Here is a 27,192-nt window from a genome sequence, read left to right as displayed (position 1 = left end):
TAATGCCGTAGTTGTGTTTTCCACACTTAAAAAGTAGCCAAAATAGGTCATTGGCTACTTGTCAAATTTTTGAAATGGACTGAATATGAATAGGTAAGTGACTGAATTTAATTGTCTTTTCAGAGAAAAGAACGGACACAAATGGCAGAGTTTATTTTGTACATCATCCTACACGGGCAACACAGTGGGAGGACCCACGAACACAGGGGTTAGTGTGTGTGTGTGTGTGTGTGTGTGTGTGTGTGTGTGTGTGTGTGTGTGTGTGTGTGTGTGTGTGTGTGTGTGTGTGTGTGTGTGTGTGTGTGTGTGTGTGTGTGTGTGTGTGTGTGTGTGTGTGTGTGTGTGTGTGTGTGTGATAATCTTCTTTTCCTGTATCTTTTTCACTTCTTCTATAACCATACATCACCAAGTGAAATGTTGGTTTCATCTCATTTTTCAGGCTGTTGAATGACAAGCCGCTCCCAGAAGGCTGGGAGATGAGGTTCACGGTAGATGGTATTCCTTACTTTGTAGACCACAACAGGAGAACCACCACCTACATCGACCCTCGCACTGGAAAATCATCACTGTATGTCTACCGCCATATTGTTGTCTGCTCTGTCTTAAAATCTTGAGACTTCTCAGACTCATATAAGACAAGCAAGCTTTCTAACTAAACACAATGCTTATCAACTAATGAGATAGCAGTGTATTGCCATGTCTTTGTATTAACTGGAACTAATGCAAAGCCTGTGGTCAGTGGTTAAATCTGATATTTACAGACAGATGTGGTACAGACAGACAAACACAGGGATTCCTTCAACAGTCTTGCACTCTGACATCATGTTGCCTAGCAACTAGACCATTTTACTGCACAGAATGACCTCATCATTCTGTTATAGATGGAAAGATTGGTTTGACTTTATTATATTTATTTAAACCAGTCACAGTGGTATTGGGTGGAGCTAAGCAAAGGGTGTAGCAACGTTGTTCCCTTAAAATACATCAGAGGGGATTGTTTTCTTGGATAATTTGCATGCAGGGAGGCAAGAACTGTCATTAGATGTCTAGTTTACTGAAGAAACTAGCAGGGCTGATATCCAAATAATCTGCAACACTTGAAACTTTCATCATGGTAGGTTGCTAGCCTGGAGGCTGCTGTTGTTTCCTGTAGTGAAAACAATTTTGCTAACACATAGGTAGCAGAAGGGGAGGAATGAAATGCGCAGTCTCATCTGATGAGTCAAATTTCCCAGAAACAGGTGCTCTGCCCACAGGCAACCAAAAGTCAGGCTGAAACCACAAAAACACTCCAAAAACCAGTCACTGCTCATCCACTTTAAACTCAGCATTGCACTAGCAATACGCCTGTCAGGTACGAAATGGATCAGAAGTTCAGTTGTCAGGATATGTAAAGAATAGATACACACACATGCAGACAGACAGAAATGCCTTAAATGCCTTTTAGTGTGGATAACAATCCTTTGTTCCAGAAGTAACAAGTTGTTCTCTAAACACAATCATGTTTCCTTATTTAAACAACATTTTGGGATTTTAGGAAGTCACTAACAAGTTGAAGAAGAGTGGTTTCCTTTAGTGGGAAAAAAGTTTAATTCAAAAGAAAAAATATATAAATAAATGTAATAAATTACTCTTAGTAGCTCCTTGCCTCTCTGTCAATAACATTCTGACTGTACGTAGTCGTTTTCAGCACTTGTCAGTGTTACAAATGAGTGGTGTGTGTTGCCACCCAAAGAATACCACAAACTATTTGTGGCATAATGTTATAAACAGACTCATCAAAATTAACTGATGAAGCTGCTACTCCCACATAAATACTTACGAGAAGCTGATGGGTACTTTTTTCAAATATTCATCAATCTAAAGTATGTTTTTATTTGCCTTGAATCTGACAATATAGCATCTCAGCAGGAAGGTCACTCATACCAGGCAGTTCAGTTTCAGCAGGCTTTTAGCTATAAGAGTCTCTAAAATCCCTCTATATTTAGAACACAATCCTGATATGACTAATGAGGGACGTAGTGTCTCATGATACTAACTTTTGAGTTTACTTTGTTATAGTGGTTGGAAAACCGGTTTTATGAATGGGGATAAGAATGTGACTATACACTGATGGCAGCAGTAACATCTGACAAAGCATCCTTAACTTATTTACACCCTTACAAAGGCTGTTGTACTATGGTTCTTTTTGTAGTTACACCAGCTTTAACTTAAGTCACATTTAGTTGCACCAGCAATTAAATTTGTGTTAAGGATTGTGGCAGTGGCAGCACAGAACACATGAAAACATAAGCAACAAGTATGAGCTAAAGATAAAAATATGTTGTATGTGTATTAGTGTCAGATTAAAAACATGTTAAATTAACATTTAATATGTTTTTGAGATGTTAAGGTATATGTCTATCTCTCATTTTGTTGCAGTGAAAATGGACCACAGATCACGTATGTTCGAGACTTCAAAGCCAAAGCACAATACTTCAGATTCTGGTGCCAGGTAAGACTCAAAACATACACGACCGTTCAAAAGTTTGGCGGCACTTTGAAATGTTTTATTTTTGGAAGAAAAGCAGTTTCATAAGATAACATTAAATGAATCAGAAATGCAGTCTAGACATTGTTAATGTGGTAAATGACTATTCTAGCTGGAAACAGCTGATTTTTAATGGAATATCTCCATAGGGGTACAGAGGAACATTTCCAGCAACCATCACTCCTGTGTTCTAATGCTACATTGTTTTCCTCTTCACATAAAAGGGGCTGCTTAATGCATCATTTGACTTATCTTCTACTCAAACTAGGCCAATTGTGTACCACCTACTTCAGTACAGAGGAACAGGTTGTTATAATAGAGACTTGTGAAGAGCATTAAAATTTATCACAGTAAAAAGTACTGCTATTCAAACTGATGCAGGAGAAGACTGCTAGTAGAAACCTGTTTATTGTGTAAGTTTATTTGTTTTCCCACTCTCATCTTATTTCTAACATGACAGCTGCACATGAAAGCTACTAAATTTTAAACTCCATACATTAAAACATGATATTGAAGTAGTGCATTGAATGATATGTGGAAATCACTTTAGTTTTTTGTAAATCGAGGTGAAAATAATGTTACTGTGATGAGCTCAGTAAGTCAAGAATAAAATAATTTACTCTTCAGGTAATTTAAGAAATCTAATTCATTTGAGGCAAAGTTGTTAAAACTGATTGAATTAGATATTAAATGTCTAAACTCATACAGTCCTTATTTATATTTGCAGGAGTGACTCCTCTGTATCTTTGTCATACATGTACTGTAGAGGAGAGCACAGTCTTATTTTTGTCTTAACAGACATTTTTTGGTTGCATACCCACCAAAAACCAAACATCATACAGTGATAATGGCCATGCATTCCTTTGGGGTGGAGCAACTGTGCCTCTTCAGAGTAAAATGACTGACAGTATCATACTCTGACTGAAAAGCTTATTCAGGTGTTAAATTCTCCTGACATTTTCCCTTTTCTCCAGCAACTGTCAATGCCTCAACACATCAAGATCACAGTAACCAGAAAAACCCTGTTTGAGGACTCATTCCAGCAGGTATAGTGACTCACCCCAGCCATGCGGTTACACAAGTCACCAAACCCCAGAAAGCTTCTTGTGTCAGGGTTTGTTGTTATTTGCTATTTAGATATGGTGCCTTACCGACTCTGCCTCTAGCTAAACTGATGGTCATTGCATTTGTTTTGGTGGAACTATGACAACAAGTGAACACTACATCAGCAGCCTTCTGATGATCACATGATTGCGATCCTCCTACAAATCGACTGCCGCGGACTTATTGGGACTTATCCTTCAGAAATTATACGACGACTGAGCAGCCTTGGCAGAGTACTGTGCTCTCTACGTGCTTTTCATGTTCAAATATGTTGCTGCCTCCTGCTGAATGTTACATTGTATACAAGAAAAAAGCACTCAGAGAACGCAGTACTCCACCAAGGCTGTTCATTCCTCAATTTGTGTATTCAGAAATCACGGCAACATAGAATCTGGCCATTTAATATAGATCTACCCAGAAACTAATTAAATAAATAAATAATTACCTTGCGCTGAGCACAGGCATGTGTTATGCCGTTATGTACGGATACTGAATTGCATGACCGAAATATGTAGCAGGCGGCGGGAATTGATGCAGGCAGCTAACGTAGCTTCACTTGTTTACTTAGTTACAGTGACACCATGACACTGTCTCGCAATGATACAAAAATCATTGCGGCATCACTGCCAGAGTCTAATCGGGTGGTCATCCAAATCTGTTAATCCGTATTTGAGTAATGTTGCTAACAGACAGATTCACAGAAGGACAAACATATGCCACATTCCATGGTGGAGTAAAAAAAAATGTCCTTAATTTACTCATATAGTACTATATTCATGTTTTGACTGAAGGTAATGGAGAATTTATTTTAACTTGTAAAATCCATGAGAACCCTTCTTATCTCTTATTAACCTTCCCATGTATAGTTTGAAGGGCTTTTTTTTGGAGAAGTCTTCACAAAATTTACCACACAGCATAACATAGAAAAAGTGCATGAAGTAAAGTTAAGCATAGGCAATTATTTGATCACCATATTTAATGAAGTGCAGTGATTTGACCTGTTGCATGCAAGTTTGCAGTTTTCTAAATTGCAGTGATTGCTTTTAATGTTTCGAAAACTGCAACAGCGATTCTGAAAACATGCTTAAGAGGCTAAGAGAAGCTGTAATATCTGAAAGTTATTCTTTTGTGCACAGTAATACAGTGATTACACTTCCACTCTGTCATTACATTGTCTTTCTTTTAGATAATGAGCTTCAACAATGCTCAGGATCTACGAAGGAGGCTATGGATTATCTTCCCTGGAGAAGAAGGCCTCGACTATGGGGGTGTTGCCAGGTAAGTTAGAAACTGTGTGTTCTTATCAAGTTTCTCGTCTCAGAAGACAAATTGTGAAAAAATTGATCCATCAGTAACATTTCTAAAGGACTATTTGAATATTTTGTAAGTTCATTGAAATGTGGATAGTCCAAACTAGACTGATGCTGAAGTTTGTGATTATTGTCTTCATAAAGGCAGGTTTGCAATGATGAGCTGCATCTCTAATTTTTTCGTATCATCTCTAACAGGGAGTGGTTCTTCCTGTTGTCCCACGAGGTTTTGAACCCCATGTATTGCCTGTTTGAATATGCTGGTAAAGATAACTACTGTCTTCAGATCAACCCAGCCTCCTCCATCAACCCTGACCACCTCAAGTACTTCAAGTTCATAGGACGCTTCATTGCCATGGTTAGTCGTTTTATTCTGTGTTAGACTTATGAGTTTGGCAAGAAAGATCAATAGAGGAGTAGTTTTAGGGGTAGGTACAGAGAAAACATCTGCACAGCAACGTGTGAAATAAAGGGAACCCAATAAAAATGCAGTATTTTTGTCTCTCAGGCTCTTTTCCATGGCAAGTTCATCGACACTGGTTTCTCACTGCCATTTTACAAGCGCATCCTCAATAAGCCGTTGGGCCTCAAAGACCTGGAGTCCATCGATCCTGAGTTCTATAATTCCCTCATGTGGATAAAGTGAGTACACAAAGAATCTGTATGCTGTTATTTGGGAAACAGTTTTTAGAGAGATTCAAAATCTACAGCAAATTTAATGAGCTAAACCTTTTTTATTCTGTACAGTACATTTAGTTCATTGCGAAAGATTAGAACCTTTTGCTAAAGTTATTCAAGTTCTTGCGTATCCCCACTTCATATCTCACTTGCCAAAATGACCTTGTGTTTTATTTATTGAGTGAAAGTTTAAACCCACAAAGTAATCAGTTTATATCGTTTTGCTAAATACATTCGTCATGCCAGTGATTTCCTGACATTGCATTGAGATGTACCAAAGGCAAGTCTTTGTGTTTGAGTCAGAGTCTACAAAAAACACTTATTTGTGGGATTACTTGTCAAAACTTAATCGAATGTGAACTGGAGGCGACTTCAGCAGCGTATGCACACTGCCTTCACATAGTGTTCTGTTGTCAGTTTTCTTACCATCTCATGGTACTTTGATCACACATTTGAAGAAAATCAACAAGTCTGACAAAACATTTTCATCATTTTCATGTTCATCTGAAATCAGCTGACTTACAAGTGTAGCAAAGGTATAATTTAAGATGCCAATTCTGATCTTAGCAATAGCAAATACCACAATATGAACATGTGCCACACCATGAAAAACATAATATTGAGGCCCTCAGAGTTTGAATCTTCGTGTGTCAGAATTTTTAAAAGATATATTGCCTAGCTCAAAAGTGAGGCAGATAGATTGTTGGTTGATTGAATCTAGTCAAGTGATTATTTTAATTATCGAGTATTATCTCAAATATTCCGGCGATTAATTGAGTAATTGAATTCAGCACTTGGCATGTGTGTTACAGTATCAAAAGTGCTGTGAAGCAGAAATAACCATTGTGGCGGAACACAGGCAGACATCAGCGGTATATTGTACATGTATAGTATAGTGCAGGGGTATTCAACTAAAACTCAAAGCCTTGGCATCCTTCATGTATTTAGTTGGTGATGGAGAAATCATATAAATATGTTTGGTCCGTTTAAACTGCTGGTATTGCAGCTGATAGAACACAAATAAGAAACTGATCAGTTTATTAGTATTTATTACAGAGAATATTCAATTCGTAACATTAGTTTCACTTTGATTTGGAGACAAATTAAAGTGATTTCCTTCATTATGAGACAGTGTCAGACCTACTGCAGTTCAAAACAATATCATGTTTAAATATATGAAGTTTGATCATTTTATTGTGCAGCTGTCTGTTAGAAATAATCTGCTGCATTGATCAGTAAAATAAATACATTACGCACATTAACAGTTTTCTACCAGCATTCCTGTTTTACATTATTTCCAGCCTGTCGTATATGTTCCTCGTTCTCCATTAAAACAATCTGTTGACTGAAGCTGCTGAACACGATTGGTACATTGTGCGGAAAACGAGTCAAATGATCGTTAAACGCTCCTGTTTGTGTGGACGAGTTTGAAGCAGAAAGTCTGAGTTAATAAAGAAAGTTGAAAACCACCTTCATACCTGTTAACTCTGACTGAGGTTTTAGTTTTTGTCGAGGCGACTCACACAAAGAAAGTCTGACTATGTCAATCTTCCTTCATTGTTCAGGCTCTGATCTACTAAATGCCGTAAACACTTGAATTTTGCCTCGTGGAATTTTAGTGATCGAATTACTCAAATAACTCGCAGAATCGTTTCAGCCCTAACTGAATCACATCGACTGTTGTAAGAGTTGTGCTGTGATGGTCTTTGCTGCTCCTTAGGGATAACAACATTGAGGAGTGTGAGCTGGAGATGTTCTTCTCTGTTGACAAGGAGATCTTGGGGGAAATCACCACCCATGACCTGAAACCAGGAGGAGGAGATATCCAGGTTACAGAGGAGAACAAGGAGGAGTACATCAGGTAGGTTTTATCATTTTTCATTCAGCAGTTTGCAGTTCAGAACATAATTCATGTTATAGATTCCATGGTTCTATTCTGTTGTTCTTTGGTTCTGTTCTGTGGTTTAGATTCAACATGTTCCTCAAGTTCAAATTAAGTTTTCATCCAAACAGAACACATAAATCCAATGTTAGTGTAGATTTAGTGAGTTTTATTGGTGGGGTGTTTGTCTGTCTGTCCCCCTGCAGACTGGTAGCAGAGTGGCGTCTGTCCAGAGGAGTGGAAGAGCAGACGCAGGCTTTCTTTGAAGGCTTCAACGAGGTCCTCCCTCAGCAGTACCTGCAGTACTTTGACGCTAAAGAGCTAGAGGTATGCTTGAACACTCATTCATACTACATGTTCCATTATGTGCTGTAGAAGACACAAAAGAGACCCGTGTCTTCAGTCTAAATTCTGTGTCCTGTTACAGGTGATGCTGTGTGGTATGCAGGAGATTGACCTTGCAGACTGGCAAAGAAACACAATCTACAGACACTACGCTCGCAGCAGTAAACAGATCATGTGGTTTTGGCAGGTCAGTGTGAAGAAGCAACAATGATCCACTCCATTTAGGCAAGGTGGATTTATTTGTATAGCACAGCTCATACTCAAGGCAATTCAAGGCACTTTACAATGGAAAAGAAATACATTCAGAAAAATTATTAAAAAGATGATTTAGAAGTAGACATTAAGATCACAATAAAATCATAGAAATAAAACATAAAACTGCATTAAAAATCAAGAAAACAGATTGACCAACTAAGATAAAGCTGCAGTAAACAATCTGGTTTTCAGGCTTGATTTTAAAGAGCCGACAGTTTGAGCAGACCTCAGGTGTTCAGGAAGTTTGTTCCACAGGTGAGAAGCATAATAGCTGAATGCTGCTTCACTGTGTTTGGTTCTGATTCTGGGACCACACAGTAAACCTGTCCCTCTGGATGCTTCATATGGAGCTAATAAGTCCAGGATGTATTTTGGTCCAAGACCATTCAGTGCTTTGTAGAACAGGAGTCAGATTTTTAACTCTATTCTTTGACTAACAGGAAGCCAGTGTAGTGATTTGAGGACTGGTGTAGTATGGTCCAGTTTCCTGGTGTTAGTTACGTTAGGTTTAAATACTGTAAAATAGGTGTCAGACATATATTTGTGTGAGTTGTGTCTTCCCAAAACCTCTGGCTGGTTTAGAAATGGCAAAAAGATACTTTTAAAGACGTCGCAGAGGAAGACTAGAATACTTCCAGTATTGCAGTCTGAGTGGTTATACTACGCAGGTAGTTTGTGTTATATTTTTGTGTTCCTTTTTACATCCTTGTGAAGATGTTTATCGGACTGATCAGTGGCATGATGAGTCAGACTGTGGTCTGATTTTATCTCTGGATTCCATCGTTTGCTCTCAGCGTTCATAAAAATACCTGTTTTTATTTCGGCCAGAACATTTCTTTTTACTGTCTGTAGGTGATATTTACATTATTACATGATATAGACTTTATTAAGTAGTGATGCGGATGTTTTTCAGCAGGTCTTCTTTATCTAGTATCTTTACTTCACACACAGAGTACAGCCGTTTTAGATGTGTTCACGGTCCAGACCAGCTCTAAACTGTTCTTTCTTGGCGACTTCTGGTGTTGTAACAAATTAAAACAACAGCCATATTTTGCATTTCGGGTTTAAAAAACTAGAGCAAAAAACCAACACTGTGGTTTTTTCATTAGTTAAATAATACATTTCTACATTTAGGTTTAAAAAACTGAAAAACCAAAAAACAACGCGGTTTATTGTTTTTTTTAGATGGAAAAACGAATGAGTGAACCATACACGGATTTCCTTGGCTCCTTTTTTCAATTTTTGTTAAAAAAAATAATGGGGGAAAAAAAAGATGATTTATAGCACTGTAACTGTGTCATACTGCACGAAAGACATTTTTGAGTTCCCTCTGCTTCAAAGCCATGTTTGTGCTGTTGCCATTCGAGGTGCAGGACGTTATACAAAAATGTGACAGGCGCAACAAACATCAGAAACTACTCGGCGATCAGATGGTTAAATAGTGCATCTGTCACCTCTAATTGCAGTTCATGCAGGATGATGCTGTTCTTCTGACTCCTAATCTTTTCTCTACAGTTCATAAAGGAGATGGACAATGAGAAGAGAATGAGGCTGCTGCAGTTTGTCACTGGGACCTGTCGCCTGCCTGTAGGAGGTTTTGCTGACCTCATGGGTAATAATGACAACTACAACTATTTAAGTTAACATTTAATTGCAAATGCTGATGAAATATGGCTCTGGGTGACACTCCAAGCCTCGTTCCAACACACAAAGAGTTCAGTTCTGTTTGGATTTTGTACAAACCTATTCTTTGGTGGTTATTTAGAAGCACATTTCTTAAATCATTTATCGTATTTAGATGTTGTCTTGGAAACGTTAAATTGTTTTTTTTATCAGTTCTAGTTTAATTTAACTGTGGTATTGATGGTGGTGTGTTGAATTAACTCTGACTTGTGCTGAACCTTTTAGGAAGCAATGGTCCTCAGAAATTCTGTATTGAGAAAGTGGGAAAAGAAAACTGGCTTCCTCGAAGTCACACATGGTAAGTTAGACTGTGCGGATCAGACTTCTAAAATGAACACTGTGGCAGTTTACTGTAAGAACCTGTAGTGTGTTCTGCTTTAGTTTGCTTTCTTTGCTTGGCTGTTAGAGCTACAAGAAGAGGTCTCATATGAGGAAGTAGTCGTTAATGGTCAGAAGTGTTGTTTGGTACTCATCTTCAGCTGCTTGTAAAAGACTTCTTACTAAGAATAAACATTGGATAAAGTAAAGTGTAGTGTCAAACTGAGATGTGTTTCTGTTCAATTTCCCCAGCTTCAACAGACTGGACTTGCCACCTTACAAGAGCTACGAACAGCTGAAAGAGAAGCTGATGTTCGCCATTGAGGAGACAGAAGGTTTTGGACAGGAGTGAGAGAAACCAGGGGAAGTTAAATTACTGGGTGCAGGAGTCTAAAGGAATAAAATGCACCAGTGTTCAAATCAGGGAGCCTCTTCAGAATAGGACGGTGTTTCGGGAGTTTGCACCTATACATGCATGCACCTCTATGGTACTTCTGTGGGAGCGTGTGCAAGATTGTTGCCTGCATGTCGTTGGGATTTGGGCCTATTGCCCGGCACACTGAGCTCACAGCAAGCCCCTCAACGCCTGACTGGTATGGGAACATTTTGTATCGTTGTAAACCAAACCACAGAAGCTGCTCCTGTCTCTCAGAATTTTTGCCAAATTATGCATGGTAACCTGAAAACTTGCCCTCCATGACATGTTTACCAGGACTACAGTAGTTTCTCCTTTCCTGCACGTGATCGTCTGATGGCATGAGTCAGGGCGGTGCGGTCAAACGCTCCGGACCAGGGATCCAGCAGTGATGGTGTTTAATTTAACACAAGATTGAGAGGGTGTGTTGTTTTTTTTTTTTGTTGTTGTTTGTTTAGAAAGTTAAGTTCCACCAAAAAGCCAATTTTGTTGCTCTAATATTCTTTGTCGGATTAGAACGAACATCACACTCTGATCTGCGGCTCTTTTTTTTGACTAAAATGGACAATAACACATGACCGTATAAAATGATCGCTTTGACTTGGTGAATTTTTAAAAAAGTAGTACTTCAAATTAACACTGAAATAACAGACAATCTTGGTGCTTCAAAGAGATTTGGGAGACATGCCCGTTTTGTGTTCCTGGTTATGTCGCATTTGATCTGTGAATCGATTTATGATTGTGAAAAGTGTTGTATCCTCCATTTTTAGTAGTGGTGGAGCAGAACTTAAACTGACCCTAGTTTTATAGGGCCAGAGTTTGCACACTGTGATGTGGAATGGGACATCATGGATTAGAGTGTTCTTGAGAAACATGTAAGTTATTCATTTTAGTATCAACTTTACACACATTTACATCTTTTCCTCTTTTAATTCATGGGATGGCAAAAACAAAAGAAATCCTTTAGGAATGAATAATATTTATTTCACATGTCAGAAGTTTAAAAACACAAGTGGAAAAGCACCAAAACAAAATCAAACCAAAACGATTTTTAAATCTTAACAGTCATTTTGAATAAATATTTTGCCAAACTGTAAAATAAATTGCATGTAGCTCTTCATACACATGTAGCATTTGAATTTGAGTGTTTGAACTCTTGTCTTATCTTGACTTTTCCATGCTTCACAGCCAACAACAAAGTGAATTAGAAAAATAACAATGATTTATTTAACATTTACCAACGTTGGTCAAAAAGATGCAGTATTTAAAACTTTGGTCTTCCCTTTTCCATTTAGCGGAGCATTTTACCTCTGAACAGTTTCACTTTGTAACACTTCCTGTTGTTGTCACTTGTTCTGCAGTTAGGTTCAAATTGAAACACACGGTGAGATGTGAATGTGTGGCTGGTATATTTTTGAAGATGTGTTCAAGATCATGACTTTAGAGCTCTTAATTATGGATTTCGAGAACAGCTGATTTAGGCATATTATTATATTGATGATGGATGTGTGTGTGCACAAAGAAACCTCCGCTGTGGTATCCTGTTTTGATCGTGTATCGAAAGGGTTTGAAGAACTGCAGAGGCTTGTTTGGGATAGTTTGTAGGGCATTACACATCTGATCAAGAGCAACAGAGATAAAAATGATTAAACTGCTAATTTAAGGGATGTGGTTTGTTGTTTTTGAGTACGCCATGGAAAACAGAGGTGTGGTCACTGAGAAATGTTGGATTCAGGTCGGTCCAGCCTGACGAAGCACAGCACTTTTATTTTCTTCCAGCATGCGAGACATCCAGCCCTGGTTGTTTGTTGTTACCTCTGGGCTCTTTGTTTCCACATGTGTGCTGAAGTGATCTTTGGTGTCTGTCATTAGCCTTCAGGTAGCCTTATTTCCACCCGTAGACATCAGGTATTCTTTTTAACAACTTTCTGTATGATCAAGCACGGGTTGCTTTTATCAAAAATTAATAATCTAGCTTTGGTCAGACACTCTTAGCCCTACTGTGGAGATGTGACCAGGCCAAGAAGAGTCTTTTTTTTTTTTTCCAAGTACCTGCACCAGTGTGGAGGCCTGTTTCCATAGCAACTACTGAGACAAAGTTAAAATAATGAATGTATGCTGGTGAAAAGTTTATTGGTAAAGTGGCCTATTTACAGATTTGCCTAAGATTGTTACCCCTGATGCAGGATGTTGTTTTAATCTTGTTTGGGTCATTCACACATTAAAATCTTGGGGATATATTAGTTAAGCAATTATGTAAATATCATAATTCGCCGCTCTTTTTTTTTGTGGGTTTTATAATCTTGTTTGAAGGATCCTCCATGTCTAACTAAACCACTGTCACTCTCCTGTATATGAAAAGAAGTTGTAAATGGTGTCAATAACAAATTTTCTTTTGTAAAAGAAAGGTTTTAATAAGAGGTTTATGGTAACACTCTATTTTCTTTTCCTGTTTAATTTCTGATGTAAATTAAAGACGTGTAATATAGAAATTGTCACCTTAATAAATTAAATCCAAAAATGTGTACGTGTTTGTGGCTTGACTGAAGGAAAAAATCACTTCCGGGGTGTATTGTGGTATTTCAGTCCCGACAAGTTTTTAATCCATAAATAAGAGGATGATGTTTGGTCATTCCAAAAGTCAGCAGTCAAACAGTAAAAAGCAGAAAGATTTTTTATCCTCCTGATGTTACTGATGTACAGTCCTGTAATAGAACTTATTACTATTTTGGTGTAGTGAAAATGAGGTCCATAAATTCTAATGAATTATTCAAATATTCTGAGAAATTAGCCTCAAAACCAGAGTTGCAGCATCACTAAAAGCTTAGGAATGCACAGTGTACAACAGAAATGAATACACCCCTGTGCAATATCACATTAATGTCAACCAATGTTCCCTGTAATTGTTCATGAGTGTGAGCAAACACACAAACTCCCTGAGCGTCCCTTGGACCACTGTGAGCAACATCAGACGTGTGCACTGTGGTCACACCAGCATCACATCCATTCAAGTTACATGGTTTATTATTTATTATTATGGTTAATTACAGCATTTACATTTCTGTTAAAACACTTTGTCAACAGGAGCCAGTTGAAGGCTGCAGTGATTTTAGTGACACTACAATGTATAAGAGTGAAGTTATTGAATATTTGTCTCTCTTTACTGTTGCAGCGGTTTTGCAAATTGCAGACGGACCCTGTTCACTCCATAGACACCAATGTTATTCCTGTAGCTTGAAAGACAGCTACTTTTGATAAAACTGGGCTTGTAGCACATTGTCTGCCTTGCAACAATGGGAAAGAGGCACCGTTTATGTTTTGACAACCTGTATCTAATGAGTTATTGATGCTGGAAGTCCGAATCTGTGAATATCTTTCCAACTTTACTGAACTTGGGGCCACTACCACCTAAGGAGTGATATATTTAATTTTGAAAAAAGCATTTAGCCATACTTAAAGCTTTAAGTGCTTTATTAACACGGAACTAAAAATTTTGTATTGTTTTATTATCACAGGTTCTGTCTGAAAAGAGGTGGCATCATTTTAAACAGTGAAATCAAACTAACAAAATGTAATGACCAACCAGTGAGCAATACTGGATTCTGTAAAAACATAAACATTTTTTAAAAAAATCTAAATCTTATCTTAACACAGTTAATGTATTAACTTATTTTTGTGTGTATGCATGTATTTATTGATTTATTTAATACTGTTAACATATCAGAGTTCTGAGTGAATTTTTCTTAAGATAGGCAAAGGCCACTTATTGATTACATATAGGCTCTTAAATGTTTATTAAAAACTGAAAAGCATTTAAAAAAAACAACTTAGGCATTTATTGAGTCACTAAAATACTGTAGAGTACAGACCACATCAGCATGATTATAAGCATCCTCTGGTAAATTAACAACCAGATACTGATGTCTCTCACCATATGGACTTCAGGAGATGACTGGGGGATGATAAACTGTGATCTACTGGTTGGGTTCTCTCTGTTCTCATGTTTCTTACATGTTTGTCCCCTGACAGCCGGGTCCTAATGTTTTTTGAGCAACACACCATACTATGACGTTTTTACAATGATGGTTCTACTATGAAGCCAGTTTGACATGTTCAGGTGTTCTTTGTGTGAAAACTCAGAGATTTCAGGTATCAGAAGGTGGTTTTCAACTTTCTTTGTTAACTTTCTGCTTCAACTTTAAATTAAATTTCCTTCACTAACCCAGCCCTCTGGACTTCCAGTAAGCTGTGTTTTTATTGGCTGTCCAGGTGGCTGCTTGGTGTTATCAGGAACACCTGAGCAGCTCAGTGTCTTCCTGCTTTATTTAGCTGCAGACAAACATTTCCTCTGCTTCTCTTCACCAGTGAACTGGGTTTGGCTCTGTTGCTTCAGTTTGTTCTTTAGGCGTTGGCTTGCAGCTTCCAGCAGTAAAATCATCTTTAATGTGTTTCTTGGTGTGTTTTAGGGCTTTGTACTGGATAGTTGTCTTGGTAAATGTGGTTCTTTAGCCACAGTTGGCACATGGTGTTAATGTGTGCAGTGATTAGTGGATTTGGTACAGCTGAGTTGTGTCTTTATCTTGGCTGTAGTGAGTCTTCAGAGGTTTTTGGTCAGACACATTCTGTATTCTTGTTTGAGAACCAGCGTTGGTTGTCCAGAAGGTAAGAGTTCCTGTCCTGATTCTCTGTTCTCAGAGGTTCTCTGGTAGGCTGCAGGAGACTTTAGCGTTTGGGTTGTGCTAGTTTGGTTTTTGTATGGTTTCATTTGGACGACTATCTTGAGGCCCCTCCATGTGGTTTAGGGAGGTTTTCTGGAACAGTTCTACAAAGCAACCTGTAGCAGAAGAGACTTTGAGAGTTTTTAGGAAGTTCTGGAGACCAGACTTTAGAGCAGCAGGAACATTTGTCAGCAGTTTGAGCAGGAGAAGGTGAGCTTCAGAGTAGAAGTGAGAAGGAAACCTTCTTGACCCGTGTGGTGAGGTCCTGTACCAAGAGTTTGAGCAGGTTGTGAAGAGTCTGTAGTTCTTTGGTCTGAAAGCACAAGAAGAGTCGACTCATTACAGGAGAAAACAGGAGATATTGTTGGTTCCTCTGTCGCTCTGCAATTTCCTTAGACTGAATATCAAGTTTATATTTTAAATGATTTCCCATGTGAGCCCAAGAAGACTTCAATAAACTCCCTCCATCCCCTGGACACAACATATTTTATTACCATGTTAAATCTTTTTTTTTAAATATGTTTTTGAGTTTTAGTCATAGTTTTAGCATAGTTTTTTCTCTTTGCTTGTTTAGTTTTGTCATCTGTGTGAAAGGTGCCAAACAAATAAAGTTGAATTGATAAAGTGAATAATTGACTAACTCATGATTGAGACAACAGAAGTATTTTCATTGTGATTTCAGGGTTTATTTCATTTTTAATGTTGGGGTTAAAATCTTGACAAAAAAAGATTAAAGAAATAAATTACGTTTAAAAAAGCAATTAAATCAAAGGAAAAAACATTTAATACAATAAAACTTTTAACAAGAAAATTAAACATTAAATACAATTAAATTATATTAAAGAGAAAATATTTAATTAGATAATTAAATGGAAGATACAGAACATGTAATTATGAAATTAAACAAATGTTTTTAAACAAAAATATTAAACATTAAAGCTGAAATATTTTAGATCATGAAACATTTAAAAAATACAATTAAACAAGAAGAATATTAAACATTTTTTTAAAAATACAAAACATTTAATTAGATTATTAAAGCTTTAAAAAGACAAAACATGGAATTATAAAATTAAATGTTTAATTAGAAAATTAAATCTTAAAGACAATAAAACTTTAATTAGGAATTAAACAGAAAATACAATGAAGCATTTAAAAAGAAAATGAAACATTAAAAGGTGGTAAAACATTTAAAAAGAAAAACCTTAAAGATTTAATCAAAAAATAAAACATTGGGAAAGAAAAAGGAATTTTTCAAACAAGCCAATAAAGCATTTGAAAAAACAACAATTAAACATTAAAAAGACAAAACATTTCAAAATCAAATTAGACATTAGAAAAGAATAAAAGGTGAGAAAAGAGGAAAATAAACATTTAAGAAGAATCAAACTAAAGACAAAATATTTGAAAAGACACCAGTTAAACTTTAGAAGATCAAATTAAACAGGAGACAATAAAAGGATGAAAAAGAGCAAGAACAGATAAAAGTCTTAAGGCGTTTTCTAGTCTGAAATGAAAACATCAAGTTGTTTCTTCAAACATTTCCTCTTTCTATGTTCTTGGTTTGATTGTGGACAGATTTACTAAGAACTCATTTCAGAAAACTGCTTTCCAGATAAAGTCTAGTAGTAGTTGAAGGCATTGATCAAACTAATGTTACCTTCTGATCTCCACAAACTTTACTGTTCAGTGAAGAGAATCAAAGTTTGTTGAGGATTTCTAAAAAAAACCCACAGGTGAAGGTCTGAGAAGAACTCAGATGGATGGTCTAAATGTGAAATCAAGACTCATGGTCACAAGTTTTAAGGCTTCTGTTAACCAGAAAGTTCAAACTAACAGAGAAGTACTGAGAAACTTTTAAAATTTCAGTCCTCAGACTGTCTGAAGGTTCAAACTAACAGAGAACTACTGAGAAACATAAAATTTCAGTCCTCAGACTGTCTGAAGGTTCAAACTAACAGAGAAGTACTGAGAAACTTTTAAGATTTCAGTCCTTGGACTGTCTAAAGGTTCAAACTAACAGAGAACTACTCAGGAACTTAGAAGATATCAGTCCTCAGACTGTCTGAAAGTTCAATCTAACAGAGAACTACTGTGGGACTTAGAAAATTTCAACCCTCAGACTGTCTGAAAGCTCAGGTCCTGAGGACTCGGGAGGTGTGGAGGCTTTGGAAAGTCTTGGAACTGAGGGTTCAACCCTCCAGCACAAAGGCTGAAGTCCAACCTCCTGAGAAAAACGGTCGAGTCGAGACTCGAATTTAAAAAAAAACTCGAAAACGACAAAAAATAGATGATAAATGCGCAAAAAAGAGAAGAATTAGTATCTGAGCGAATAGCTCAGGGAGTAAGAAGACAGACTACCAAGTGGAAGGTCGCAGGTTCAAGACCCACCACTGGCACTTTTCTTTCTTTGTCTTTGTCAAGATTTTGATAAAACTTAAGAAGGGTCTGGTCTTGAACCAGCGACCTGCAGCTCCATAGGCAAATCCTTAACTCACTGAGCTACAGATCAGATGAAAAGAAATAAATTCGTCGTCCCTTTGGCATCGTAGTTCCTGAAGTGACCACATGGGCAGAGCCAAGGCGGAGTCTGGGTGGAGTCAGGGCGGAGAGTAGGCGGGGAGGTGGGTGTTGGCCTCCCCCCTCTACTCCCCCACCTTCCCCCACCACCCACCACACCTTCCCCCGCCCGACGAGTTTTTCGAGTCTCCACGAGTTCTTCGAGTCTCCACGGGTTTTCCCGAGTTTCCACCAGGTCGGAGGCAGAACAAGTTGTCATGAAGAGGTGGTGAAGTCGGCCAGGATGGACTGACTTTTTACAGCGACTAGAAGGAACACCACAAGAAGAGCAGGTCTTTAACCACCATCCATAAAATCCATGGAGTCGCTCCAGAGAAATGAAGGGAGGTCAACTTTTATCAACCTCCATCCAGATGTTCAACTTCATATCTTTACTTGGACATTTTTAGCACCACAAACTTTATTATTATTATTTATTTATTAGAACTTTAATGGAATCCACCAGCAGATTAACTTTTTGTTGACAAACTTTATTCTTGTCATCGTGGGACTGCAGTATTTAAAACTCTTCCTTCTACTTGACCTCATGTTTATTAGTTTTAGTGGAGAAAGTTATTTTAATTGTCGATTAATCTCTTAAAAACCAAATAATAAATTGGGTTAGTCAAGAGCTTTAAATTTCTTACTTTGTCATATTTTAAGTATGACAAAAAAATATAAAAATAAAGCATCTTGAGACAATTTGACCTGTAACTGGTGCTGTATGTATCTTGTAATGTTGGAGTAATTCAGCCATATATATTGGAAAACACATATTCTTTGTCCATTAATCTGTTGATCGTTTTCTCCAGTAATTCATTTCTTGTTTTGGTTTATAAAATGTCAAACCCAAATATATTCAGTTTACTGTCATAAAAACCAAAAAGATTTACATTCATGATGCAGGAATCAGGCAGTTTTTCACTTTTTATCTTAGTTTAGTCAGAAAGATAGTTGATAATGTGTGAATTGTTGCAGCTTGTGAGCCATAAAAGGTTTTAATCTTTGGGGCCGAGTGTCAAAAAACATTTAGAAACCAACATCAACAAAACACTCAACAAAGGGAAATCCAACTTTTGCATGACAATGTCTAATTAAAGGACATTTATTTCCAATGTAAATGTGTGATATTCATCCTCTGGAGCTTTCTCTTCACATCGTCTTCCACCTGGACTGGTTTGGTCGGGAGCATGTGCAACAAACATTTGAAAAACTGCACTTTAACATCAATGAATGACACTGAAGTTTAATCTCTACATAAATGAGACTGAGTCTGGATGTGCTGCTCTGTCATTAACTCCTATGTTTAGGGAAAGTTCAAACAAAAGAGGACAGTTCAGATAAGACTTGAGAATGAGCTTATTTTGAACAAACATCTCAGACTTTCTGAGCTTCAGCACCTACAGCAAGATATTTTAACAACAAGCAACTCAAGAGATCCAGAAGTTGGAGAGAGTTAGCTTTAGCTGAGCCAAAGAACATGTGGGATGCTAACCTAGCAAACATTTCAGACTTTTCTCTGTGAATTCTGAGAAATAATTTCCTATTTAATGACAGAGCTACACATCTTAACTCAGTCTCATTAAAACAGACTCTAATTCAGTGTCATCCATCCATATTAAAGTGCAGTTACCCAAAATGTTTGTTGCATGAGCTCCAACAAAACCTGTCCAGGTAGAAGGCCACTTTGACAAACAGGAAGTGGAAGATTCCAAGCAGATTTATAGAAGGGGGAACCAGACTGTACTAAGTGTTGTCAAGTATAGAGGGGTGTTTTGTGGGTTTTTAAGGCTGATAATGATTATTAGTGAGACATTTGGAGTAGATATTCATTTGCAGTAAATGAAAGTATTTAAAATCTTGATTTAAATTGGGCAGCCAACATTCGCAATATGCTCTACTGGACCGGTAGTTTAACATTCAAGGCTCCCTCTTGGGTACATATAGAATCATCTAATTGTGGAAGGTCATCTTTGCCCGCATTGTTGTGCTCAGCGCTTCCTTTAGACTTGAACCCTTATAAATGTAACCTTGTCCTTTGTAATTCTTTAAAAATCTGGGTGCAATGTAGAAAGAAATTTGGTTTACAAACGATATCTAGAAAAGCCCCTTTGTGCTCAAATCACGTTTCCACCCTCTTTAACTGATTCATCATTTAGGATTTGGAGTAACAATGGATTACGCACTTTAAAAGACTTATTTATTGATGGTGTTTTTGCTTCATTCTCCCAATTAACTGAACAGTTTAATATACCCCGTACACATTTCTTCCGTTATGTGCAAATACGTCATCTTATAAATAGTAGATTTAATACCTTTCCCAGCTTACCAGAAACAACAACTTTGGATAATATTTTGGATATTGATGTAAACAAGAAAGGGGTGATTAGGGATATATATAGTTTATTGTTAGATTCTCAATCTCCTTCAATGTCCATATTAAAATCACACTGGGAGGAAGATTTAGAAATCATTATATCAGATGACCTCTGGACTTCGATGCTGCAGAGAGTACATTCATCCTCCATTTGTGTTAGACATGGACTCATCCAATTTAAGGTTCTTCATCGCTTACACAATTCCAAGGAAAAATTATCCAAATTTTACTCAAATATTGACCCAACGTGTAATCGCTGCAAATCAGATATAGGTTCACTTCTGCACACCTTCTGGACATGTTCAAGTCTCAACAATTACTGGACATCTATCTTTAATACTTTATCCATTGTATTTAAAATTACTCTTCCTCGATCCGCCCTGACTGCACTTTTTGGAGTCATACCCCCTGACATCTCTATGTCTAAAGTCCACTCAAATGCAATTGCCTTCACTTCTTTACTTGCGTGACGCCTTATACTTTTGAGGTGGAAACAGGAAAGTCCTCCAACCCATGACCAGTGGATTAGTGATGTTATGAGGTTTTTACATCTAGAGAAAATGAGATGCACGTTGAGTGGTTCATTAACCAAGTTTAACATGGCAACCTTTTTTGAACTACATTGATACCTATAAAATGTACACCATTCCATAGTACTTTCATCCAACCACAGCTCTGTCATTACTTAACTGCTGAAAAACAAACCTACTTAAGTTTTTTTTGGGTTTTTTTTTGTATGCGTGTTTCTGTTAGTACCATGTTTTTTAAGATGTTATATTTTTACATATTTGTTTGTGTAGCTGTCTTAAATGTTGGGGACTGAAAATGTGCAGCTGTTAACATTTTGCATTTTGTATTGATCTAATTTCACATGTTGTCAAAATTCATAAATAAAGTTCTTTTTAAAAAAAAAAATCTTGATTTAAACTTAGAAGAACACAAACTCTAACAGAAAACTTTGTTGATACGTTTTTGTTTTGTTTACAGATGTTAAGTTAAAGGAGTTTTATTCGTTACGTACAACCAATCAAATCACTCCAGAAGACAGAGCGACCACAGGTAGATAAAGGTTCAGAGCCAAAGTAGCAGCATTTTTATATGTATTTATTACCGTAAATCAGTAAAAAATAAAATACTGATAATCAGTAAATCAGTCAGCCCACAATTACTACAATTCTACAATGTATGTCTCTTTCCTTTGACTTGTTATTTGTACAATATATGATGGCGTTTTTTCATACCAAAGGCTATACTATGATGTTTTCTAAGAGACATACGATGCTACTCTGTTTGTTCTGCCCTGGGCCACTGCACTCCTCCTCTGTTGTTTTCTGGATTGTACTCAGCTGCATGCCTTCGTCCACCCGGCCTCCGTTGACTCGTTCCGCCTGCCGTCTCTGGAGCTGAAGCTGGATTGGAACAGACCAAAGTACAGTCCAATCACGATACCAGCTGCCTCTCAAAAGGCTCCTTCATCTGGCAGGTGGCGGCACTTCTTCTGAGGGGAAGCTGAGCTGGTCCAGCAGAACTTTGGAGATGTGTTCCAGTGGTTGGTGGATGTGTGGGGAGATAGAGAGGGACCTTTGAATTGTTCACAAAGGAAAACAGGGAACCCATTGGTAATTTTAGTTTAGGGTGCTACTGCGGTGTGTTTTTGGGCTTGAAGAGGTGAACAGGAAGAGGTTTTTTCGTATTAATCATCTTTTACTTTGTTCCTGGTTGGAATGCCCATCAATGTCAATGTGAAGTTCACTTTTAGTTCTGTTGATTTATTTTTATTTTACTAACACCCATTTGCTTTTAACCCCCTCACATGTGTTGTTGTAAACTTACTCTTTCAAATAAATACTCGTCTAACCCTCTGGAAACCAGCGTTTGGACTGTTTTTGTGTTGCTCCTCACCTACTGACAGTTGTGGACTAAAGGCTATACTCTGACGTTTTTAGAGCGACATGCTATACTATGATGTTTGTTGGACGACACGCTATACTATAGGCTTTTTTAATTGACATATTACTGTGATTTTTTTTTGTTTTAGTTTTTTTTGTTTTTTTAGCAACATATAAGAATTTGAACAGTTTTAAAAGTTACTATACCTTTACTTGTGCAATGAAATTATTATTCTATGGCATATTTTAGATGACATATTATACTCTGATGTTTTCTTGAATTACATACTATTTTGACAATATACTGCACTATGACATTTTTTGAACGTCGACACCCACCTCAGGGAGACGCTACCTAAGATCTCAAGGCTGCTTGGTCGTGGTCTTTCTGGCACATACTCTTCAAAGATGAGCCGGGAAGTTTAACACTGATGGAATGACACCAGGTCTAAGCCGACAAACTTCCAATTCCTCCTCAACCCATAGTCTCTGGGAAACCTACATGGAGTAAGAAAAGTAGACAGAGAAGTAATTAAGTACGCAACATATTAAAAAGAAATCATGCTAATAAATTAAGTACAAAGAACTGAATTTGCCAATATACTGGAGACCAGAGCTATTTAATTTGATAAGTATAACCTCGTTTAGTGACATTTCAATTATTTGAGAGCAGTCCTAAAGAACTGCCTGTAATCCCAATCATAAAATGGGTTTGGAGGAAGAACATAGATGGTAATCTGGATATATATGAGTTAGGCTTTATAACTACTATTGGTGGGGCTGCACAGTGGTCTAGTGGTTAGCACTTTCGCCTTGCAGCGAGAAGATCCCTGGCTCGCGTCCCGGCTTTCCCGGGATCTTTCTGCATGGAGTTTGCATGTTCTCCCTGTGCATGCGTGGGTTTTCTCCGTGTACTCCGGCTTCCTCCCACAGTCCAAAAATAGGTTAATTGATTAGTCTAAATTGCCCGTAGGTGTGAATGTGATTGTTCGTCTTCGTATGTAGCCCTGCGACAGACTGTCGTCTCCACCTGCTGAGGAGACTGAGGTCCTTTGGAGTGTGCAGGACTCTGCTCAGGACATTCTATGACTCTGTAGTAGCGTCTGCTATCTTCTATGCAGTGGTCTGCTGGGGAGCAGGGAGCACTGAAAGGGACAGAAAGAGACTAAACAGACTGGTCAGGAGGGCTGGTTCTGTCCTGGACTGTTCCCTGGACTCCATAGAGGAGGTGGGTGAGAGGAGGATGTTGGCAAAGCTCACATCCATCATGGACAATCCCTCTCACCCACTGCATGACACTGTGGGGTCTTTAAGCAGCTCCTTCAGCAGCAGACTGAGACATCCACCCTGCAAGGAGCGCTATCGCAGGTCCTTCATTCCATCTGCTATAAGACTTTACAACATCAGCATCACTGGCTGATGTTAACATAAACTGGACTATATCATTACCACCCCAAACCATAAAATTTGCACAGGCATTCTTGCACTGCACATCTTTGCACTTTTAAACTTTATTTTTTATTTTTTCTGTTAAGCCACCTTATCCTCGTCTCTCACCCTTGTATATATTGTAAATATTATTACTATTGTTCTATTATTATTTTATTCTTATCACTATGTCTACTGTTACATAAGCTGCTGTAACAATGTAAATTTCCCCTGGCGTGGAGAGAAATAAAGAACTTTATCTTATCTTATCTTAAATGCTGATACTACTTCTATGACTAACAGCTGTTAGCTGCTAGCTCGCCTAAGCGTTTTGCTAGTGGCTAACTAGTTAGCTCTCATAGACTGGAAGCTCTCAACAAGCTTTCATAATGAAAAAAGAGCCAAAAACTATTCTTACCTATGAAAAGCCATTCCAAGTTTCCTTGTCTCAATCGTACGACGTAGTGTGTAATTGTATGCAGCACAGTGAGACGGCATACTTGTTTCCGTTTTCACGCCGTCTACATCAACGGAATGCACTGAAACTTTGCCCCACTAGCTTAGCCTCGCTGTAGCACGCAGCTCAAAGGGGCGTGTCCTATTTACTCATTCATATCTATGAGAACAACGGTGGCTGCACATAAGGACGCCTGACATTGATTAGCTGCGTAAATACCATTATATACAGTCTATGGTAAATACGTATGTGAATCGCATCATTGGCTGCAGCAGCCAGTCACCGGTCATTCACTGACTCACATTGAAAAATAGCACAGAATGAATTGTTATGTGTTTATTTTATTTACAATTTAGGTTGGATTTTTTTTTTGTGCGCAGCGCAGATTTTCTGTGCACGGAGACCGTCAGCAGTGCGCAATTGCGCACGCGCAGCTTAGAGGGAACAGTGCCTGTGAGTACTGTAACAATCAGACGACTATGTGAAGCCAAGCTCCCAGCAAGAAGCCCCCGCAAAGTCCCATTTTTTAGAAAAAAAAAAAAAGACGTGCTGAAGTGGTTACAATTTGCCAAAGAGCACATTGACTGGCCTAAAAAGAAATGGCGTAATATCTTGTGGACTGATGAGAGTAAGATTGTTCTTTTTGGGTCTATGGGCCCCAGACAGTTCGTCAGACGTCCTGCAAACACTGAATTCAAGCCACAGTACACAGTGAAGACGGTGAAGCATGGTGATGCAAGCATCATGACATGGGGATGTTTCTATGGTGTTGGTCCTGTTTATACCAGGGATCATGGATCAGTTTGAGTACATCAGAATACTGGAAGAAGTCATGTTGCCGTATGCTGAAGAGGAAATGCCCTTGAAATGGGTGTTTCAACAAGACAATGACCCCAAACACACCAGCAAGCGAGCAAAATCATGCTTCCAGATGAACAGAATTCAAGTAATGGAGTGGCCAGCACAATCCCCGGACCTTAATCCCATAGAAAACTTGTGGGCCGACATAAAAAATGCTGTTTATGAGGCAAAACCAAGAAATGCAGAGGAACTGTGGAACGTAGTACAATTGTCCGAGGCTGCAATACCTGTTGACTGGTGCCAGACATTGGTCGACTCCATGCAACGCAGATGTAAAGCAGTTATCAGAAACCGTGGTTATGCAACTAAATATTAGTTTATGATTCTCAGGAAAGTTGAATCTTCAAGCATTTCTGAGTTTATACAGTACATTTTTGAGTTTGTAAAGAAACATGTCAACACTGCTATTTTTTTGTACATTATATTTCTTGGCTTTCTGTAAAATATTATCAAATTAAATTATTTTTTCAATTTTTCTTGCTTTGAAGTAGAATGTGCAGTTTCCCCAATGCATTTGTGTTCATTAAAATACAATTTATTTGAAGAATTTTGAGGTTTACTCACCTTTTTAAACACACTGCTATTATTATGAACATAACTCCGCGTTCCTTGGCAGTTTTTTTTTTTTTTTTTTAAAGTGTTTTCTAGCAAGTGTGTCTGATGTGGTAGTCAGCAGCATAAGGGCCCCACAGGGGACAGTGCTCTCCCCCTTTCTCTTCACCCTGTACACATCGGACTTCCACTACAACTCTGGGAGCTGTCACCTCCAGAAGTTCTCCGATGATACAGCCATTGTTGGGTGTGTATCTGAGGGGGACGAGCGGGAGTACAGGACGGTCATCTCTGACTTTGTTGACTGGTGTGAGCGAAACCATCTGCAGCTCAACGCCAGTAAGACTAAGGAGATGATCGTGGACTTCAGCAGGAGGAGGACACCCCAGACTGCACCAGTGAACATCCAGGGTTTGGACATTGACATGGTGGACACATACAAATACCTGGGTGTTCACCTCAATAATAAACTGGACTGGACACACAATACAGAGGTTCTGTACAAGAAGGGCCAAAGTCGTCTCCACCTGCTGAGGAGAATGAGGTCCTTTGGAGTGTGCAGGACTCTGCTCAGGACATTTTATGACTCTGTGGTAGCGTCTGCTATTTTCTATGCAGTGGTCTGCTGGGGAGCAGGGAGCACTGAAAGGGACAGAAAGAGACTAAACAGACTGGTCAGGAGGGCTGGTTCTGTCCTGGACTGTTCCCTGGACTCCATAGAGGAGGTGGGTGAGAGGAGGATGTTGTCAAAGCTCACATCCATCATGGACAATCCCTCTCACCCACTGCATGACACTGTGGGGTCTTTAAGCAGCTCCTTCAGCAGCAGACTGAGACATCCACCCTGCAAGGAGCGCTATCGCAGGTCCTTCATTCCATCTGCTATAAGACTTTACAACATCAGCATCACTGGCTGATGTTAACATAAACTGGACTCATATCATTACCACCCCAAACCATAACAATTTGCACAGACATTCTTACACTGCACATCTTTGCACTTTTAAACTTTATTTTTATTTTTTCTGTTAAGCCACTTTATCCTCATCTCTCACCCTTGTATATATTGTAAATATTATTACTATTGTTCTATTATTATCTTATTCTTATCACTACGTCTACTGTTACATAAGCTGCTGTAACAATGTAAATTTCCCCTGGAGTGGGGAGAAATAAAGAACTTTATCTTATCTTTATCTTATCTTAACCCTCTATAAAGTGTTACATCTGAGGTGTTCAGCTTTGTTTGAGTTCTGTCCCCAAGTGGCCATAATGAAAAATAAACCTTGTGCAGCCTTAAACTGAAAGTGAAAACAAGTCGCTCTTTAACTCATTTACCAAATCTTGTTTTTTAGGAGCACTGGCTATATGTGATATATTTGGATATATCACATTGAACATTTAATCATCAGTTGTCATAATTCAATATACAATTCCTTTAGTGCATGTAATTTTAACTTGCATGTCATTAGTAGGAAGATCATACAACTTTAATTTTATCATGGACTTAACTGAAAAACAAATGGTAAAGTTGTCATAAAGTGGAATGATTAGGAAGAGAACATAAAAAGTCTTAAAAGTATGCATAGAGAAGCCACATATTAAACATACAAGAGTTGTTAGTGGTAATATTTTTGCCTTGTAGGAACAAAGGTCAGACCTCTTGCTAAGCTTTTCCCGTGTGTGTTTCCTTTCATCTTTTAGATAGATAGATAGATAGATAGATAGATAGATAGATAGATAGATAGATAGATAGATAGATAGATAGATAGATAGATAGATAGATAGATAGATAGATAGATAGATAGATAGATAGATAGATAGATAGATA

General features: G+C 38.0%; 1 protein-coding gene and 1 long non-coding RNA gene across 3 annotated transcripts in view; one reads left to right on the top strand and one right to left on the bottom strand.

The window, feature by feature from the left end:
• LOC111574438 (E3 ubiquitin-protein ligase Itchy-like) overlaps positions 1 to 13,043 on the top strand; it is a 218,840-nt gene extending 205,797 nt beyond the window's left edge. For both annotated transcript variants that reach the window (XM_055012997.1, XM_023279022.3), the window contains 13 exons: positions 124 to 208; positions 440 to 568; positions 2,422 to 2,494; positions 3,505 to 3,576; positions 4,821 to 4,912; positions 5,143 to 5,302; positions 5,453 to 5,586; positions 7,343 to 7,483; positions 7,711 to 7,831; positions 7,932 to 8,036; positions 9,620 to 9,716; positions 10,013 to 10,085; positions 10,358 to 13,043. In XM_055012997.1, coding sequence (XP_054868972.1) covers positions 124 to 208; positions 440 to 568; positions 2,422 to 2,494; positions 3,505 to 3,576; positions 4,821 to 4,912; positions 5,143 to 5,302; positions 5,453 to 5,586; positions 7,343 to 7,483; positions 7,711 to 7,831; positions 7,932 to 8,036; positions 9,620 to 9,716; positions 10,013 to 10,085; positions 10,358 to 10,457 — 1,382 coding nt within the window. In that variant the 3' untranslated portion in view covers positions 10,458 to 13,043. The remainder of the gene's footprint in view (positions 1 to 123; positions 209 to 439; positions 569 to 2,421; positions 2,495 to 3,504; positions 3,577 to 4,820; positions 4,913 to 5,142; positions 5,303 to 5,452; positions 5,587 to 7,342; positions 7,484 to 7,710; positions 7,832 to 7,931; positions 8,037 to 9,619; positions 9,717 to 10,012; positions 10,086 to 10,357) is intronic.
• Positions 13,044 to 21,257: 8,214 nt separating this feature from the next.
• LOC129349530 (uncharacterized) lies at positions 21,258 to 24,216 on the bottom strand. The gene is made up of 3 exons (XR_008602566.1): positions 23,910 to 24,216; positions 22,403 to 22,561; positions 21,258 to 21,755 (listed from the first exon to the last, which is right to left on the bottom strand). It is a non-coding gene; the product is annotated as an uncharacterized LOC129349530 (long non-coding RNA).
• Positions 24,217 to 27,192: the final 2,976 nt, after the last annotated feature.

The sequence above is a fragment of the Amphiprion ocellaris genome, chromosome 8 (genome assembly GCF_022539595.1).
Source record: "Amphiprion ocellaris isolate individual 3 ecotype Okinawa chromosome 8, ASM2253959v1, whole genome shotgun sequence".
Lineage (NCBI taxonomy): Eukaryota > Metazoa > Chordata > Actinopteri > Pomacentridae > Amphiprion > Amphiprion ocellaris.
This window is presented reverse-complemented; position numbering and strand designations above follow the sequence as displayed.